Genomic DNA, 19,358 nt, shown 5'->3' on the forward strand with positions numbered 1-19,358 from the left:
GAACTTGTTCAAAGTGCAAATTCTCAGAGACAATCCCAGGTTTACTGAATCAGAAACTCTGGGCATTGGACCAGCAATCTGTGTATTATTAACAAGCCCTTCCAGGGATTCTGACGCATGCTAAAGTTTAAGAACCACTAACTGGATTCAGCTTACTTATACAGCTATCAGATAACTGTCTTCTCGAACCCTATTCCATTGTGCCTGCATCAGAATTACCTGCGATGCTGGTTTAAAACGAAGCTCCCTTAGAGAAGTTTACAGAAGCGGTTGGTTGCTTTGGCTTTGGAGCCAGACCTTCTGGGTCCGAAACCTGGCTCTTCGATGTGCTATTGGGTAGAGCCTTAGATTCCTCCTCAGTAAAATGGAAATCATAGTAATAATGCCTACCTCATAAGAATGTTGTGAGGATTAAATGTGTTAATACATGGAAAGTGCTCACACATTTAATAAATGTTTTATAAAAATGAAGTCCAATAAGGTAAAGAGTTATTGACTTAAATCAAATTGGGGGTACTTGGATTCAAAAATATGCTTACTTGTTTTTACGACTTAATTCTTTTCCCTCTGTCCACCCAGACCACTGCAGCTTCCTCCTTTAAATTAAAAGCTCGATACACCTACTAACTAAACCAGCATTTCCTAAATTATATTCCTCAAAATAATCATTACTTGAGATTTTAATAGGTATGACATAAAGATAAGTTTCATGGACAAATAAGTTTTGTGAACTCTTTATACAAGTTAGGGAACACTCTAGCGTGATATTTTTCCATTTCTTACATAAGTCTCTTATTTATCTTTTTTTTTTTAACATCTTTATTGGAGTATAATTGCTTTACAATGGTGTCTTAGTTTCTGCTTTGAAGCAAAGTGAATCAGCTATACGTATACATATATCCCCATATCTCCTCCCTCTTGCGTCTCCCTCCCATCCTCCCTATCCCACCCCCTAGGTGGTCAAAAAGCATCGAGCTGGTCTCCCTGTGCTATGCAGCTGCTTCCCACTAGCTATCTAGTTTACATTTGGTAGTGTATATATGTCTATGCCACTCTCTTACTTTGTCCCGGCTTACCCTTCCCCCTCCCTGTGTCCTCAAGTCCATTCTCCACGTCTGCGTCTTTATTCCTGTCCTGCCCCTAGGTTGTTCATAACCATTTATTTTATTTTATTTTTTTAGATTCCATATATGTGTGTTAGCATATGGTATTTGTTTTTCTCTTTCTCACTTACTTCATTCTGTATGATAGACTCTAGGTCCATCCACCTCACTGCAAATAACTCAATTTCGTTTCTTTTTATGGCTGAGTAATATTCCATTGTATATATGTGCCACATCTTCTTTATCCATTCATCTGTCGATGGACATTTAGGTTGCTTCCATGTCCTGGCTATTGTAAATAGAGTTGCAATGAACATTGTGGTACATGACTCTTTTTGAATTATGGTTTTCTCTGGGTATATGCCCAGTAGTGGGATTGCTGGGTCGTATGGTAGTTCTATTTTTAGTTTTTTAAGGAACCTCCATACTGTTCTCCATAGTGGCTGTATCCATTTATATTCCCACCACCAGTGCAAGAGGGTTCCCTTTTCTCCACACCCTCTCCAGCATTTATTGTTTGTAGATTTTTTGATGACAGCCATTCTGACTGGTGTGAAGTGATACCTCATTGTACTTTTGATTTGCATTTCTCTAATGATTAATGATGTTGAGCATTCTTTCACGTGTTTGTTGGCAATCTGTATATCTTCTTTGGAGAAATGTTGATTTAGGTCTTCTGCCTATTTTTGGATTGGGTTGTTTGTTGTTTTGATATTGAGGTGCATGAGCTGCTTGTATATTTTGGAGATTAATCCTTTGTCAGTTGCTTCATTTGCAAATATTTTCTCCCATTCTGAGGGTTGTCTTTTCATCTTGTTTATGGTTTCCTTTGCTGTTCAAAAGCTTTTAAGTTTCATTAGGTCCCATTTGTTTATTTTTGTTTTTATTTCCATTTCTTTAGGAAGTGGGTCAAAAAGGATCTTGCTGTGATTTATGTCATAGAGTGTCTGCCTATGTTTTCCTCTAAGAGTTTGATAGTGTCTGGCCTTACATTTAGGTCTTTAATCCATTTTGAATTTATTTTCATGTATGGTGTTAGGGAGTGTTCTAATTTCATTCTTTTACATGTAGCTGTCCAGTTTTCCCAGCACCACTTATTCAAGAGGCTGTCTTTTCTCTATTGTATATTCTTGCCTCCTTTATCACAAATAAGGTGACCATATGTGCATGGGTTTACCTCTGGGCTTGCTATCCTGTTCCACTGATCTATATTTCTGTTCTTGTGCCAGTACCATACTGTCTTGATTACTGTAGCTTTGGAGTATAGTCTGAAGTCCAGGAGCTTTATTCCTTCAGCTCCATTTTTCTTTCTTAAGATTGCTTTGGCTATTCGGGGTCTTTTGTCTTTCCATACAAATCGTGAAATTTTTTATTCTAGTTCTGTGAAAAATGCCATTGGTGGTTTGATAGGGATTTCATTGATTCTGTAGATGGCTTTGGGTAGTATAGTCATTTTCACAATGTTGAATCTTCCAATCCAAGAACATGGTATATCTCTCCATCTGTGTGTGTGTGTGTGTTTTAATGTTACTCTTGACATATTTGCAAGTACTTTATTTAAGAATGTGTGGTCCCAGGACCAGGAACTTCTACATCACCCACTAGCTTCTTTCAAATGCAGAATCTGGGCCCCACCCCAAATCACTGAATCTGAATCTGCGTTTTAGTGAGTTCTGCTGGTGATTCATATGCACGCTAAAGTTTGGGAAGCAGTGCTTTAAAGTACTTTATACTTCCTTTGCAGCTTGTTTTCACTTTTAATGTGTACTATTATAGACTATAGAGAAAACTTCTAAAAAAGGTAGCTTTTGGTCTATCTTTTTTTTGTACAAAGGGTAATGTGGTTTCAGATGTACAGCAGGATGATTCCGTATTTGTATGTATTGCAAAATGATCACCGCAATAAATCTAGTTAACATTTTTCACAATACATAGTTACCTTTTTCTTGTGATGAGAACTTTTAAGATCTACTCTCTTAGCAACTTTCAAATGTACAATACAGTATTGTTAACTATACAATGCTGTACATTTCATCCCCATGACTTATTTATTTTATAGCGGGGAGTTGGTCCCTTTTAGTCACCTTCACCCATTTTTCCTACCCCCTATCCCCTACTCCTGGCAACCACCAAAGCTGTTCACTGTATATATGAGCTTTGTTGTGGGTTTTTTTTTTTTTTAGCTTTTTGTATTTTTGTTTTTAGTTTCCACATATAAGTGAGATTGTATGGTGTTTGTCTTTCTCTGTCAGATTTATTTCACTTATTTTGGTCTATCTTTTGAATACCAGTGATAATTTGAGTAAATGTGGTACAACTGTATTCATATAGGATCCTGTATTAAAATACCTTAGGTGATTTATAACAAGATAACCATCAATAAAGTCAGCTGGAATGTTAGATTTTGAGTTTGAATCCTTTGAATTCAGAGATCATCGAAGAATGTGTGTTTTGCACGTAATAGGTTTTCTTTGTAACCCAAAAATGTAAAATACTTTCAGGCTATAAATTATTAATTCAGTATATCCCCTGGTGCAGTAAAAATGTTGTCTTTTTATTGTAGGAAGTCCTCACTTTGCACAGTAGTGGGGACTATGAAAACAACCATGCACACTGAAACTATGCAAAGTAGTCTTAAGAATCAATGGGGGAAATTATGATTGTTCTGACAAAAGATCTTTAAACCTTTTCAAACATTAAATACTGTTGCTGTTGGTTATAAATGTATAGAGAAATGGAAAAATAATAAATCAACATAGATTTAATACATAGTCATTGTAAACGTTAGGAACATTAAGAATTAAAGTGGGTTTTTTTTTAAAAAAAGCTTATCAAAATTAGTTTGAACAGTGCTTGCCTTCTTTTCATTGTGTAAGTTGTAATTCAGAGTGAACATCTTTTCTATGAGTCAGTGAATTGTCATCCTCCTTTTAAGCTTGGATCAGCTTCCAAGCTTTTATCCTTTGTGCTTTCAATATCATGAAATATCTCTGAGAGTTCCTTTAATGTAAAGTTTATTGCCAGGGTCACTTCCTCTGAGGCATCTTCATCCTTTTCATTACAACCACTTTCCTCATTGATGTCAACAAGTTTTCCTTTACTAAGTTCCTCTGGCAGCAGATCTACAGGCTCTCAAATAGTGGCAGGCAGCATTCCCACAGTCAGCTGTTTCTTCTATAATCCCATGTATGTTCAGTTCAAATCCTGCCAAGTTATTTGCACAGTGTGCTAAAAGTTTCTGCTACACTGCATGAGTATTACTTGCTGTTACTTCCTGCCATGATGTTTGAATATTTTCAATTGACTGCTTTATGTCATATTTCTTCCAAAACTCAGCTAAAGAAACTGTGCGATCTCCAGTTGTAGCATCAATAGCCTATTCAAAAGTCTGTGTAAGATAACAGGCCTTCAAAGTTGAAATAACTCCTTGGTCCACTAGTTGGATTAATGAAGTTGTTCTTGGTGACAAAAAGCAAATTTTCACATTTTCATCTAAATCCCCAAGAGAATTAGGATGACGAAGAGCATTATCCAACAGGAGTAGCGCTCTAAATGTTAAATTATGGTGCCTATAGTATCTCTCTATAGCCGATTGACAAGAAGGCAACATAACTACAAGGCTTACTATCCGTGTATGAACTGAATAGTGGATGTGCAGAGGCTGATCACTGACAGACTCAAAAAAGTAATATGACTAGTCACTGATCATGATGTACATCTGTTATTTACACAGCGATTTGTGGACTAAAGAGTTAGCAGCAAAGTTTGTACTTTATGCAGTTACTCACAGTTAGTATACTGAGGTAATTGAAATTTGAGCCATGTTGTTGGGGGACAAATGTTATTTAAGGAAACCATGATAACTGAAATCTGTGCAAAGTAAGGAGTGCCTTACTATGATTCAAGACTAACTTCAAAAATGTTTTTATAAAAGAAAGAAAAATAAGAAACCTTAATTATATTATTTAATTGTTTAATTCTTTGACTTCTACCTCTGAACATACATCTGAAGTTTTATTTTTTTAACATCTTTATTGGAGTATAATTGCTTTACAATGGTGTGTTAGTTTCTGCTTTGAAGCAAAGTGAATCAGCTATACATATACATATGTCCCCATATCTCTTCCCTCTTGCATCTCGCTCCCTCCCACCCTCTCTATCCCACCCCTCTAGGTGGTCACAAAGCACCGAGCTGATCTCCCTGTGCTATGTGGCTGCTTCCCACTAGCTATCACTTTTACATTTGGTAGTGTATATATGTACATGCCACTCTCTCACTAGTTTTTATTTTTAAAAATCACTCGTACTTTCATGACCACTTGCTGAGTACATGACCACAAACCATAGATAGAAACCTCTTTCATTCAATTCTACCAAATTTTCTTAGTGTATTATATGTGTATGACACTGTGCTAGACTTTTTTTAAGAAACAAATAATCTGTTACTGGGTTTTCCACGTACATGGATTTCTGCCGCCACCAATGCATACATACAGAGTCACACAGCCATGTATGTCTGGTACCCATTGACACGACCACCCCTGCATGTGCGGGCCTCAAAGGATTTAGAAATTAATTTCTCAGGGTTCACTAATAAAAAGAGAAAATATTTCCTGAGTGTGTATTTTATGGCAGGTATTGTGCTAAGTTCTTTACTTACAGTATTTCATGAAATACTCAGAGAAACTGCATGAGGCAGGAATTACTAGTATCCTCACTGCAAATACGAAGAAACTAAGGCCTGTGGAAAAGTAATATGACTTGTCTATGCAAAAGGAAAAGCATTTGCCTAAGAGCTATTATTCACAGCTGGATACTGTGTTTCACCACTTCTGGGTTCTAACCAGTTGAAGCTGTTAAGGATCATAAATCTTGAGTTACCCTGATCAGGGTCAGACTGAACTTGACTGAATTAGATTCTTCCCTGACCCATGGATGATGGGACTTGATTTACCTACTTGTACACAGACTTGTGAACTTATTCCAACCTCTCCATAATGCAAATTTTTCATCTTTAATGAGCATGATCATTATGACCTCCTGTCACCACCCCCTTTTGGCGCTGACTTTTCCCCCCACAGTGCACTACTAAGTGAATTTCTTCTGAGTGTGAACAGGGAGTGTTCCCTTGCCTGGCAGTAAATAAAATCAACTTTGATTTTTGAGCTCTGATCCTTGTTTTATTTTTTGATACCCAAGATAATATGTCTAATAAGTGACAAGACTGGGACACAAATCCATTCTGACTAACTTAAAACCCAAATGCTTAATTTCTGTGTTCACTTGTTAACTAAATTATGGGAATAAATTGCATTCAAGCCAGCTAGTTCCAAGATATAAAAAAGGGAAGTTGATTCTACAATATTACTCCAGTTAATTCTAATTCATTCTTCCCTTTACGATGGTGAGATCATCATCCTTGAGGGTTCCTTCCTATTACAGTAAAACAATGATATGAATGGTAATAACAGTGTAATAATATTAACATCAGTGACAACTTAAATATAGCTAGCGCTTACTCTGTGCCAGGCCCTCTTTCTTTCCCAGCTATCTCAAACCAGACAATGAAATGTCTTGTTCCCTTGTGATAGCTTGAAAGTATACATACAATTCCTTTCTATAGATTTGGGGTAAAGCAGGCTAAGTTTGGAGTGGTGGAGATTGTGGCAAACTGGAGAACTGTGCTCATTTGAAGACAGCAGCCATTAATCTGTTTCCATTATTGTCACGCAAGAATAAAGATCCAGTATTTGCAGATCTTCTTCTTTTTCAAAAGGCACCAGAAGTCTGGGTCATTATGTAGAGTTTACCACTTTTTAAAATACTATGTAAACCAACCAAAACACATCTGCAGGCTGAAATGAGCCCTGTCCGTAGCCTCTGCTACTGATGTACAGGCTGAGAGGCAAGAAAATAGAGTGGAGCCATATTGTCTGCATTTAGGTACTAGTTTTCCTACTTTGTGTGGCCTTGGGCAAGTTACTTAGCCTCTTTACACCTCAATTTACTTATGTGTAAAATGGGTTTAAAATAATAGATATCTGCTAGAGTTATTATAAAGAAAAGTGTAGTTATTTTTATCTCTAAAATGCTTAGTAAAATACCTAGCATTTAATCAGTGTTTTTGTTGTTACTATTTTGCCCCCCTTATCTTCCCTTTCTTGGACCTGCCCTCTATAGCCTTCTACCTGCCCATGCCAGTTATATGCACTCATTCCAAGGATATACATTATGAGCCTCTGACTATATGTGACACCTAAGTTGTATAAAAACAAACAGACAAAACCTTTTGTCATTCTCAATGGCTCATTTAAATGACAGGTGAATTAAGAAAGGAGAAAAATGAACTACATTTATTTCAGCAAATTGAACCACTTATTAAATGGTATTGAACCATTTGGCTGAACTGATAAATTAACTTATATAATATTACGCAGTCACTAGCTAAATAATTTGGTTGGTGAATTTGAATATATGGCTTTTCCAAAAATTTTGTGCCACCTGACCTTTTAAAATGTCTAACTAATGTATTTAATTTTCAGTTTATCTTTATTAGAAGAATTTGACTGTAGCTGTAATGAACTGGAGTCACTACCTTCTACTATTGGCTACCTTCACAGTCTTCGAACATTAGCAGTCGATGAGAATTTCCTTCCAGAATTACCCAGAGAAGTGAGGAATAAACTTGTTTCTATTAATTTCTTTTAATGAATTTGTTTTGGGATTAAATCTTAACGGGTGCAGTAGCAGTGTAGCTTATGAGTTGAGCTGTGAATGTATACAGGAATTATTTATTTGCTAATCATTCTTTTTTAAATGACAAGTTATGAGTTCTTATATTTGACCCAGGAAATACATTTGATTTAAACACTGCTTGCCAAAAATAGTAATAAAATATTATAAATTAGTTCATGCTAAGGAATACAGTTTTAACTAATCCAACTTATATATTTTGCTTTAAAAACAAATAAATTTTGAGATAACTATACTTCTAGTTATAAATGAAAGTTTTTAATATAAATAAGTTTTTTAGAGTATCATGTTGCATAATATTGTTTTAACTTCAGGATCCACCAAAATGGTCCATTAGCATTCATCTCTAAATGGGACTTTCATGTATTCATGTCAAGAAAAAACTGTGAAGTATATTTTCAATTTAACATTTTCTATTAAATGCTTTCATAATACAGGAACAATAATTCATATATCATTATTTAGAGACAAAAGTTATGAATAAAAATAAAAATACCATTGTAACATGAAATAAAACTAACTTTGCAAAGGAAATATCAACAATATTTCATTTTTGAGCATATATGATCTATTTTAAACATAGATTATTAGTACTTACTTGGATAGACAAAAACAATGTGATTTATGAAGACAATGAAGCTAACAAGTATTCTAATCATAAAATTAAAAAGAAAACTTTTCCTTCATAATATGTAAAAAAATATGAGATACACAGTCTTAATATCTAAAGGAATATATGTATTATAGACACATATTTTAGAGAGTGAGATTATAAAAAATAAAACAATACACATATTGAGAGTCTTAAAAGTGATAAAGAAATTTATAAATTAATTAAATTACTTTATAAATTATAAATGTTAGTATAAAAATAGTTTACACTGTGATTCTTTACTTTTTTTTTTCTTTTGTTACCCATAGATTGGAAGCTGTAAGAATGTAACAGTTATGTCTCTACGCTCCAATAAACTGGAATTTCTTCCTGAAGAGATTGGACAGATGCAGAAACTAAGAGTCTTAAATTTGAGTGACAACAGGTATTTCTGCAATATTTCACAATCACATATTATTTTCTAAAGGCAAATTATTGTTTCTTATCAATAATTTTGAAAAATGTTTCTGTGTCTTATGAAGTATATGGAATACAAATATTTATATAAGTATGCAAATATCCATTTAGAAAATGGCAGAAGCTAAATTGTTTTTAAACTGATACTTCAAAATTTTATTGTTTGATTATATAGAAACATATATTGTATATTAAAATTATGTAAAATTTATACACCCAAATTTATATACCAAAACCCTCCCATATGCAGAAAGCATAATATTATGAAAACATGGAAAAATAATTGTAGTGAAAATCTACAAAATTTATTAATAAAAATATGTACACAGTTATGTATGTATGCATACATATATGTTTTCATGTATATATTTATGTCTCCAGTAAATTAACTGAACTATGTATATACTGTCCACACCACCAGAACACTGGTGAGAATATTGCCAAGAAGCTAGTACTCAAAAGTCATAAGTTTTGCACGTTATAGTAAAGACAACCAAATGGTTATTTAGTCATGTTCAGAAAAGGATGAACAAAGAAAAGATAGGTCCTCTTCTTGTGACAAAGTTGTTATATTGGTGAATGGGTGAAAATGCAGTTCATCATTATTTCTACCACAGTTGTCCTCAAATAGGAAAGGATAAAAATCAATACTGACTAACAATAACTTCTAAGAAGATAAAGTGATTGTGAATTAGAATAGAATACTTGAACTCTTTGTTTTCATTAAGTTTCAGTCAGATAAATGATAATATGAGAAGCTAAGAGACTGCAACAAAACTAACAAAGATTAGCTTTTATGGAATCACGGAGAATGTTCAGATTCTAAGGTTTCACTAAGTGTGGGAGTTGTCATTTGTTTGTTAGTTTGTCTAAGAAAAAACTAATGTGAATTTCAAAAACCATTCACTTAGTAGCTTAAAATATTCCATGTAAGAAATAAAATATTTTTTAAAAGGCTTTGGAATTTTTTTTTTAAATCAAGGTGACACGGAAGCTTCATAGCTTGGTGCATCAAGAGTAATTCATGTCAAATCAACCCCATTTCTTGTTTTGACTCTTAACAGACAAGATAATGAAGGAAATGCATTAAACGTTGTGCCCAACCTTCAGTAAGACATTTTTCAGAATTTTCTAATTATATTCTTGTGAATAAGATTAGAAACATCGTCATAGAGATACCATAGGAAGATGGATTCCAGTGGATTCAATTACACTCCCCAGTGGAACCAAGCTCCATTATTGTCAACCTGGAGGGAGGGTTTTCATGGTGAGCGGGAAGTCTCTCCTAAATACTTGACCTGCTCAAACTTTGTACATTAATAATTTACATGATGATATGGAAAATATGCTTATAAAATATTTTTAAATGACCCATAGTTAGGGCTACTAATGGAGTTATTCATCCAACAAATATAGCACATGTGAGTGTGTACCATAGGACAGCCCATTGCTAAATGCCAATGCAAAAGATTTTAATAAGACATTGAGAATCTCATAATAGTAGGAGTTTAAAATACATCATCTGGACAGAAATATAAGCTAGTTTGTCTTCTAATACAGTGATTGGAACATAGTATAGAGCCAAATTAATATTTTTCAATTGATGAATTAATCAATGAATCTTAACCTGAGATTAAAATCATCATTCAGTCAAAGCTGAGGCTAAAGTTGAACATCACTGTCGGAGAATAAACTGCTTGGATAAAAGATTAAATATTAAATGTTATCCAAAAGTCATGATTATTCCAATTTTATATTTAAAATGTAATAAATTTTAGAAGTTTGTCATTATAGTTCAGGAACAATGATTCTTTTACACTTTCAACTGTAAGATTGCTCCTGTGATCAATTTACCATACAGTTATGATACTAAATAAATGCTCACTTTCAATGGTGGTCACTGGAAGAGCAAGGAAAAATGAGGGTAAATCCTTTTCTGACAGTTTCTTTCCATACTCTACATTTATGATTTGACTGATGATTTATCATGGATATTGAATATGATTTTGGAGAGTTTTCCCCTCATGTAATTTTTATGTGGCAGAATTGATATCCTACTTTTAATTCATCTCCACATGATGTAAGAACTTCTCTTCATAACACATTACTTCATAATTTCTGACTTAAATTAAATAACTAAAAATTAGAAAACTTTAGTGGGCAGTTTGGTTTAATGTTATAAATGCTAGTATAATAAATAGTTCTATTAAAAATAATTGTGATATAATTTAATCTCTGTTTTTCTTTATATACTTATTTATGTTTTACAAGTATCTGTTAGCTCAGAGAGGTTATTATATCCTTCCTAAAGTTACCTAGCTAATGCACACTCTGTTGATATGTTTCTTGGCTTGTCAATATCTTTTCATATTTATTAAATTATTTGATAGTGCTTAATTGCTTTTGCATATACAATTAACTGCTTCCACAATCCTTATTAATTATTGTAACATTTTCCACTTCTGTTATCAAAATATATTTATTCATCATTTGGCTGATAGAATTCCAACATATTAAAGACTTTTAAGGAAATTTTCATTCCAAGTCATATCTAAAATGTTTGTATTCGAAAGTAAACATGCAGAAAGTAACAATAAATTCATTGGTGTGCCTTGTTTGTATTATTCACTCTGTTGACTAACTATGGTGGTAACCCATGTAATGACAATATATTGATCATACACAACTTCAGGGATATCATACAGTATGTTGAAGCAGGCAGTTGGTGATTTGGCCCTCCACAGGCTGAAGCCAAAGCTAAATAGAAAATTTTGATTGAATACCAAGGCTGATGCCAACTTCACTTATCTCAAAGTGCTATTTTTAAAGATTCCCTCTTTGAATGTCTATTACACAATATATGAAGGGTGAAAGAACAAAAGGACACACTTTCAGGAGCTGTAAATTCCTTTCGAGGTAAGGTGGAAATGACCTCTTGCCCTCATAGAGCCTACAGTTTTATGGGGATAACAGACAGTAAAAAAATAACCACAAAACTAAACAAAAAATTACAAACTGTGGTATGTTCCCTGAAAGTGCTTTGAGACTAAACTGGGGAAAGAAATTTAAATGAGGAGTCAAGAAAAGCCTCTTTGAGGAACTGACATTTAAGCTGAGAGCTAAAGAATATGTGGAATTTTAGTTAAGTGAAGTATGGGAGAAAGAATATTCCAGACAGAAGAAAAGAGCTTGGCTAATCCTCAGAGTAGGCTGATAGAAGGCCAGTGGAACTAATGGGACTGGCAGGAAAAGAGTAACAAAGAAGCTCTGGAGAGGTTTTGGAGGACCAGATCTTACAAAGTCTGACAAGGCATGTTAACAATTTTCAATTTTATCCTAGCATTTGAAGAGTTGTAAACTCGAGATTTTCACTTTTAAAAGATTGCTCAGGCTACTCAATGGAGAAAGAAGTAGAGAGAAGAATGAAACAAATAAGTTATAGTATTTTTTTAAATTCTTCAAAAAAATGAAATTTATCCATCTTCACCTATGCTATTAGACTTTTCTTGTTTTTGCAGATTGAAGAATTTACCATTCTCATTTACCAAACTTAAGGAGCTTGCAGCTTTGTGGCTTTCTGACAATCAGGTAAAAATTTTTATTACCTGATTTATTTTGTTTATTTAAATGAACTACAGTTGAAACTTTGAATTACTAACTTATTCCCAATAGGTACCTTTGACAATCACTGCAAAATATAGATTCTTTATCCCCTGGAGGAGAGATTTTTGTAAAGGTAATAATTCAAATAAGTATTTCATTGCTGTGGACAAACAGTACTATAGTTCTCACCCCTTTTAAATGCTTCAATCTAGCTTCTACTTCATTCTCAGAGATCTAATACACAAAATGATCATTTTTCTAGGTGGTACATACATGTCCTCAGAGGATGTACTTTAATTATACCTCTGAAGGTAAAGAATAAGAAATCATTACCACAATTCCCACAAGAGGGAATTATTATCCTCCATGTTCCTTTTGTGTGTGTGTGTGTGTGTGTGTGTGTGTGCTTTTAATTATAATCAACTTAATTCTAAAACTTTATTCAAAAAATTTGTGATGTCTTTTGTTGCTATTACCAGTATCTTCTGTGAAATTGCTTTGATACTAATTCTTATACTTATGAAAATAGATTATAATTGAATTAGTAATTGAGTGTTAATGAATAATTTTATTAACCGGAAAATAAAAGAAATAGTTGAAGACATCTGATTTGCCACCAGAAAAACTGGTGATAGACGATTTTGACATAGTTTATTTTTCTTCTTTTTACTTTTTTCTTGTAATCCTAAAATTTTAAAACATCCTATCCCAAAATATGAATTACCAAGTGAAAACAAATCATCTTGGATTTAGTTTGTTATGATTATTTTCTGAGCATAAAATCAGCATTACTGGTAAATGAATTGTTCAGACATAGGTATTGGGCTTCTTTTGTTAAAAATTAAAATAAACCTCTACAATGTGTGAAATAGAAGTGTGAGAATAATGTTTGTATTCCTACGGTCATTACAGCACTTTCTTCCATCCACTAAGTAAAAAATTAGATTGTCATTCAAATTCAAGTCTTACCAATGGACTGTAGATTGTTCAAGGCATCAATATATCATTATAAATAAATCATTTCTAGAATCAACGTGAACTATGCTGATGGAACAGTCTTTTCTACAGTCTTGCATTGTAAAAAAACATCCCCTAATGTCATGATTTATTGTTCTTGTGGGAGTATGAACAGAACAGTGGCTGCACCATTTAACTTTTATTTAGAACAGCGATTTAATGTGTTTCTGACTTAGTTTCATGAGACAAGTTGGTGTTCCAAATCTCCTTTGTGCTTCACTCTTATTAATAAATGTCATGAAATAAGTGTATTTTAAAACATTAAATAATATGATTATTTTCAATGTTTATATAAAAATAGTCCATAATATCAAAGTTCTAAAAAATACCTTCATAAATAGTGTTTCTGAAATAATATTAATAATAGAGAATTAAATGTTACCATCCATAGGTAAATATATTGTGATGTATCAAACACAAGGATTGTTGCTTATGTGTATGTGGACCCTGTCTTTGGTTACAAAAATCTCTTAAAAATAAATGCTTATGTTTTAACCTAATTAAATTCATAGGTGATCTTGTATAGTATAAACTTGATAGCAAATTCCATTTATTTTTTAGGGCAACAGTTCATGAAAATATAGGACTATACCAAAAGTTTACTTCGTTGAAACAGTTTGACACATTTTGGTCTCTTCAAGATCAAAACTGACATTACTCAATGAAGATGAATAGGTCTTGTACAAGAATATACTAAAGAAAAAGAAAATCTCATTATGAAAACCTTAGAATTTCAAAATATTCCTCTACAATAGTCTTATTTTATGTTACACTTTCTTATTTCATTACCTTTTTCCTTACTTTTCTTTAACTGTTCATTCAGCACAGTGAGGCCAGACTGTTGACCTTTACGTTATATGAAAGCAATGTTCTTTCTATTTCCAATCTGATTAATCTAATTTATGTCCTTTGCTTCCAGTCCAAAGCCCTTATCCCTTTACAAACTGAAGCCCATCCAGAAACAAAGCAAAGAGTATTGACTAACTACATGTTTCCGCAGCAACCTCGTGGTGATGAAGGTAAACAGTCAGTAGAAATTTCTCCTATGCTTGTATGATTATGAATAAAAGGGATTCATTTTATTCTAATCTCTGGCCAACACTGGCACATGGGCAAGACACATAATTACATGACACACATAAATCATTTGGGGGTTAACTCTAAGCAGATATCTTATCTTCCATACTATAATATTTTAAGTAAGATTTCAAAAACATACCTCTTCCTCTTTATATCTTTCATGAAAATAATGTTGACTTTTAGGAGCAACATCTTCTCTTGGTGGATTGCAAAACACAGGACTAGTTAACCGAATGTGATACCTAGCCAGTTGAAATGAGCTCAGAAGAGTCAGATCTTAAGGAAGATAAGTTGGTTTATTTCCTGCATTCACTAATTTTATGAACACAATTGAAACATTTAGTCCTGATCTCAGGCCCTGAATTATTTCATGTTAAGAGTCAACCATAAAGAGGTGACTTGCAAATGACTAATTTTTCAAGTTGAGTTTTCCTAAACAATGTCAGCAATTACGACAGGAATAATTTTTGAAAAACTTAAACCGTTTTCAATAATAAAATTTCCTCTCCTATGATCACATTACTCGTAAAATTTTTAAAGGAGCTTTATCCTTTACCATTTGGAACTCAGCACAGGCCCCTTAGCCCAAGCCAGCACAGGCTGTCATGCACGTTTACCACAGTCTAACAGTAATAGTAATTCTTGAAAGAGTAAGCCCACTTTAATCCAACCATGGATTAAATCCACCCAACCCATTTAAAAGAGACCAGCTTTTAAAAGAAACTATTTGCTTTTGTAGTTCTTATTTTCAGGATAATTATAATAAATGTCTTTAGGGTTTTTTTACTTAAAAAGGGAAATGAATCATTTTGAGATATTTTAGGATATTTTTATTCAAATTTTGACTTACAGAAGTAGAAAAAGGAAAGATTGTTTCATATGTATTGTTCAGGCTTCAGTAAAATTGATCTTTTGAATTTATGAAAGAAAAGCCACTGTGTTTACAAAGGGTATAATAAGAGTCTTAAATAAGGATTATGTTTTATTCATGCAACTTTACTTACATTTTCATTTCAATATCCCTAGATTAACAAAATATTTCATTTTGAAAGGATATAGGGGAAAATGAAAAGTGTCTCATATTTTCTGGCCGTTTCTGAGATCTAGTCTGACAGATTAAATCCCTAAATTGTTCCAGGGAATGAGGTAGATCTAGTTAGGTAAGATGTGATGTTAAGGAATTAGCCTAGTTTGTTTCATTTTGTTTTCCTTTGAGGAAAGCAGAGTTGGTAACAGAAACGTTTTCTTGAACTTTAAGCAAGTCACCCTTTGGTTTTTCAAGCAGAAGTGTAATGAGTGAATTTTCAGAATTCCTTGCAACACACAAAGTTTTATATAATAAAGGTTATCCTTTGGGAAGTGCTTTTATTGCATTTTCATGTGATCTTCACAGGATTGTTGCAAAGAAGATATTACCATTAATCAACATGTAAATTAAAGAGTGATAAGCCATTTCTTTTCCCTGTTAATTTGAGACACATTTAGATTAATTGAGACCTGAATGTTAAAGACTATTTTCCAAATGCTTTTTTACCATAAAACCAAGCACCACTACATTGCCCCCTACCAGACACACAAAAGAACAACGACAAGAAAGGTTGCAATCTTGGACAGTTTATTGCAAAACCAAAGTTATGTAGTACCTTTTATAACATCCTAGTAGCATTTAGTGGTTACAGTTATGGACTCTATAATCACACAGTCATGGTACAGAATCCTGCATTGTCCGTGGAGAAGCTGCATGGCTTTGAACAAGTTTCTTAAAACTCAGCTATAGTTTTCTCATTATTAAATTGAGGATTATATTACTTCTACCATTGTGCTGTTTTGAAGATTAAAAGAGATAATGGTTTAAAATACCTAATTCAGCTCTATTATCATAATTATGCTATGGAGAGCCCATTCTCTACACTGGGAAACTTCTCAACCCCAGTATGTAATTAATGTATACTTAAGAAAGCTGAATGTGAGTTAAGATATTAAAAGACTATGTAACAAATATGAGGGGAATATTTTCCCTCTTTTTCTTTCTTTCCTTCTTTCTTTCCTTTTCTTTCTTTCTTTCCCTCTTCTTTCTTTCTTTCTGTTTCTTTATTTTTCCTTTTCTTTTTTTATTTTTGTATTTGTTTTTAGTACCTATCACCATTTTTTGCATAGTGTACTAAGCTCTGTTAAATAACAATTTATGTTTTTTGAAAAAAGCAATAACACTATGGAATCTAACTGTAGATTTCCAGTCAGACAGTGACAGCTTTAACCCTACACTGTGGGAAGAACAGAGACAACAACGCATGACTGTTGCCTTTGAATTTGAAGAAAAAAAGGAAGATGACGAAAATGCTGGGAAAGTTAAGGTGAACCTTTTAATTTTTGTTTCCTCTTTCTTCTCCTTATTTTTATTTGTTCATTGTTATTATTCAAATAGCCTTTGGGACTAATTGACTGACCTCTGCTAGAAGGTCAGATACATCTTAAAGTCTCATGGTGATACCTTTCATTATAGCAGAATGATGATTTTGGAAGCACTCTTGTGCTTCGGAATGAGACTAACATCCTGACTGAGCAAATTTCATATGCCACACCATCTTACAGAAGAGCAACATGAAAGAGATTCAAGCTGAGAGAAAGCCAAAAAAAAGCTAAAAGTCAAACAAAAATGTCTGGGTGATGGGCTTCACCTTATTACCTCTTTGAAACACTGAAATGTGTTTTTTTTTAATCACTGATCAAGGCAAGGCATCATGCAGACTGTGTGAAGCCAAAATACACATTTATGAAAGAACCAGTGGATTAATATATTACATTGGCATTAAAATCTCGGAAAGATTCTATGCCTCTGGAATATTTGAGAAGACTTTATGAGTTTTCTTAAGTGTGAGGACAAGTTTTAATGGAGGTGAGTGCCCAGTAGTAGGTGAAGTCCCTTAGGGAAAATTACTTAAAATTTTTCACCTTAAAGCATATTTTAAAAAATGCTTTATTAGCACTAATCTAAGTCAAGTAACAAGGTTGGAATTTTAAAATCTGTATTTTTACATTATATACATTTGAAAATAACAGAATTTATATGGATTATATCAACATCAGATCTTCATGTTATCATCATGGCAACATCTTGAATCTCTCATCAATTTTTTATGGTATTATTTTTGCACTTTTTCCATCATGGATACTAACAGCTCTCACCCTTAGTGACTAATTACCTAAGTAATTGTATATGCATCCTATTAATAGATCTGGACTGTGTGATGTGTTCTTTTCTATCCCCCCATTCCCACATTTTCTAAACTTTTTTCTTAAACCAGCATACTCTAGAACCTTACTGGAATTAGTCCGTAAGGTAATTGACAAAGCCTACCTATATCATTGTGGAGAAACCAAAATGGATTCCCAAATCAAAATGACAATTTTGTTAAAGATTTGGGCTTAAAAAAAATGTTTCTGAATGGTTGATTAGTGCTATCTAATAACCAAAGAGACATTTTTTAACTAAAAATAAACAAAAAAAGATCTTTAGAACATTTCAGTTCTTCTTGTAAGGATTTTATGTGTTAAATCCAGAGCCAATGGATGATGCATTCTATACTGGACCTCTGATTCATTCTTTTACTTCACTGAATGTCAAAAACTACATATTTCGTCCTAAAAAGAAACCTATATTCAAAGGCTCCAAGAAGAAAAGAGTGCATTTAATACTGGTATATGTGTCACTGAAAACATAAAATGTAGCAAATGCAAACAGACATTTAGAAGCCCTGTTTGTGTGTTATGTGATCAAGTTTGATTTTAATTAGAGTAGGTTCATTATACTTTAGAGTACATTTTCTCTATGTTTATTTATATTTGATTTATTTTATATACTGGTGAAATAATATGTGTTTCCAAAATCTCAAACTACTTGGTTTTGACCAATTTGAGTATTTCCAATGCCATTGGCTATTGGACAAATTAGAACACAAACAAATGTCTAAATAAATCATCATGGAAGTATGATGAATGGAATATGCTGAAATCTTGCACTAAATTAATTATACTTTTCTGGCTCATTACATGTACATTAAATTTAGCACCATTTTACCTTTAATTTACATAAAATTTTAAAGGGAACCACTGACCTATGGCATCAACTTCCAAATAGACTAGAGTATAATGCCCTACTTATAATGTGTTTAGTGTATGAAAGTATGAAAATTTAGTTTAGTTTAGTTTAGTATGAAAGCTGCATTGTGTGAAGAAATTGTGACCCTTTGGCTTCATATGATATTGGTACTGTTTTATTACATAGAATTAAAACTAATTTTCTGATGGTTGTTTTAAATGCATTACCCAGAATGAAAAAAAAAAAATCAAGAATAGAAAAATGATAAAGTGAAAGTTTTGCTACAGTGCTCCTCTTTCTCCCAGAAAATGGAGATTCCTTCTCCCACAGGATCACTCCTGCCAAGCCCCCTGGGAAAGGGGCCAGCGTGGGATTACTCTCCAACCTGCCAGACTGTCTGGCGATTGCTGCACACCATGGGCCAGGTGTGATCAGCAGATCCAAGATATGCCCGTCCCCCAGAATGACCCACAGCTGGCATGGGGTTGTATAAGTGGCCTCCAGCAGGAAAGGAGCATGTGTACTCCATTGCCAGTTGCAGCACAATCCACCACTCTTCCCTCTCTAAGTGGCAGACAGGTAGGCCTAGGTGTTTGGGGTAGGAGAATCCCTTACGTAGAGGCAACCTTGGAAC

At 33.4% G+C, this 19,358-nt stretch overlaps 1 protein-coding gene across 2 annotated transcripts in view; it reads left to right on the forward strand.

Annotated features, from left to right (window-relative positions):
- LRRC7 (leucine rich repeat containing 7) overlaps positions 1-19,358 on the forward strand; it is a 383,497-nt gene that overhangs the window by 261,220 nt on the left and 102,919 nt on the right. For both annotated transcript variants that reach the window (XM_068538014.1, XM_068538015.1), the window contains exons 11-16: positions 7,646-7,775; positions 8,778-8,893; positions 12,444-12,513; positions 14,465-14,564; positions 16,855-16,979; positions 19,055-19,303. In XM_068538014.1, coding sequence (XP_068394115.1) covers positions 7,646-7,775; positions 8,778-8,893; positions 12,444-12,513; positions 14,465-14,564; positions 16,855-16,979; positions 19,055-19,303 — 790 coding nt within the window. The remainder of the gene's footprint in view (positions 1-7,645; positions 7,776-8,777; positions 8,894-12,443; positions 12,514-14,464; positions 14,565-16,854; positions 16,980-19,054; positions 19,304-19,358) is intronic.

This window comes from Eschrichtius robustus, chromosome 3 (genome assembly GCF_028021215.1).
Source record: "Eschrichtius robustus isolate mEscRob2 chromosome 3, mEscRob2.pri, whole genome shotgun sequence".
Classification (NCBI taxonomy): domain Eukaryota; kingdom Metazoa; phylum Chordata; class Mammalia; order Artiodactyla; family Eschrichtiidae; genus Eschrichtius; species Eschrichtius robustus.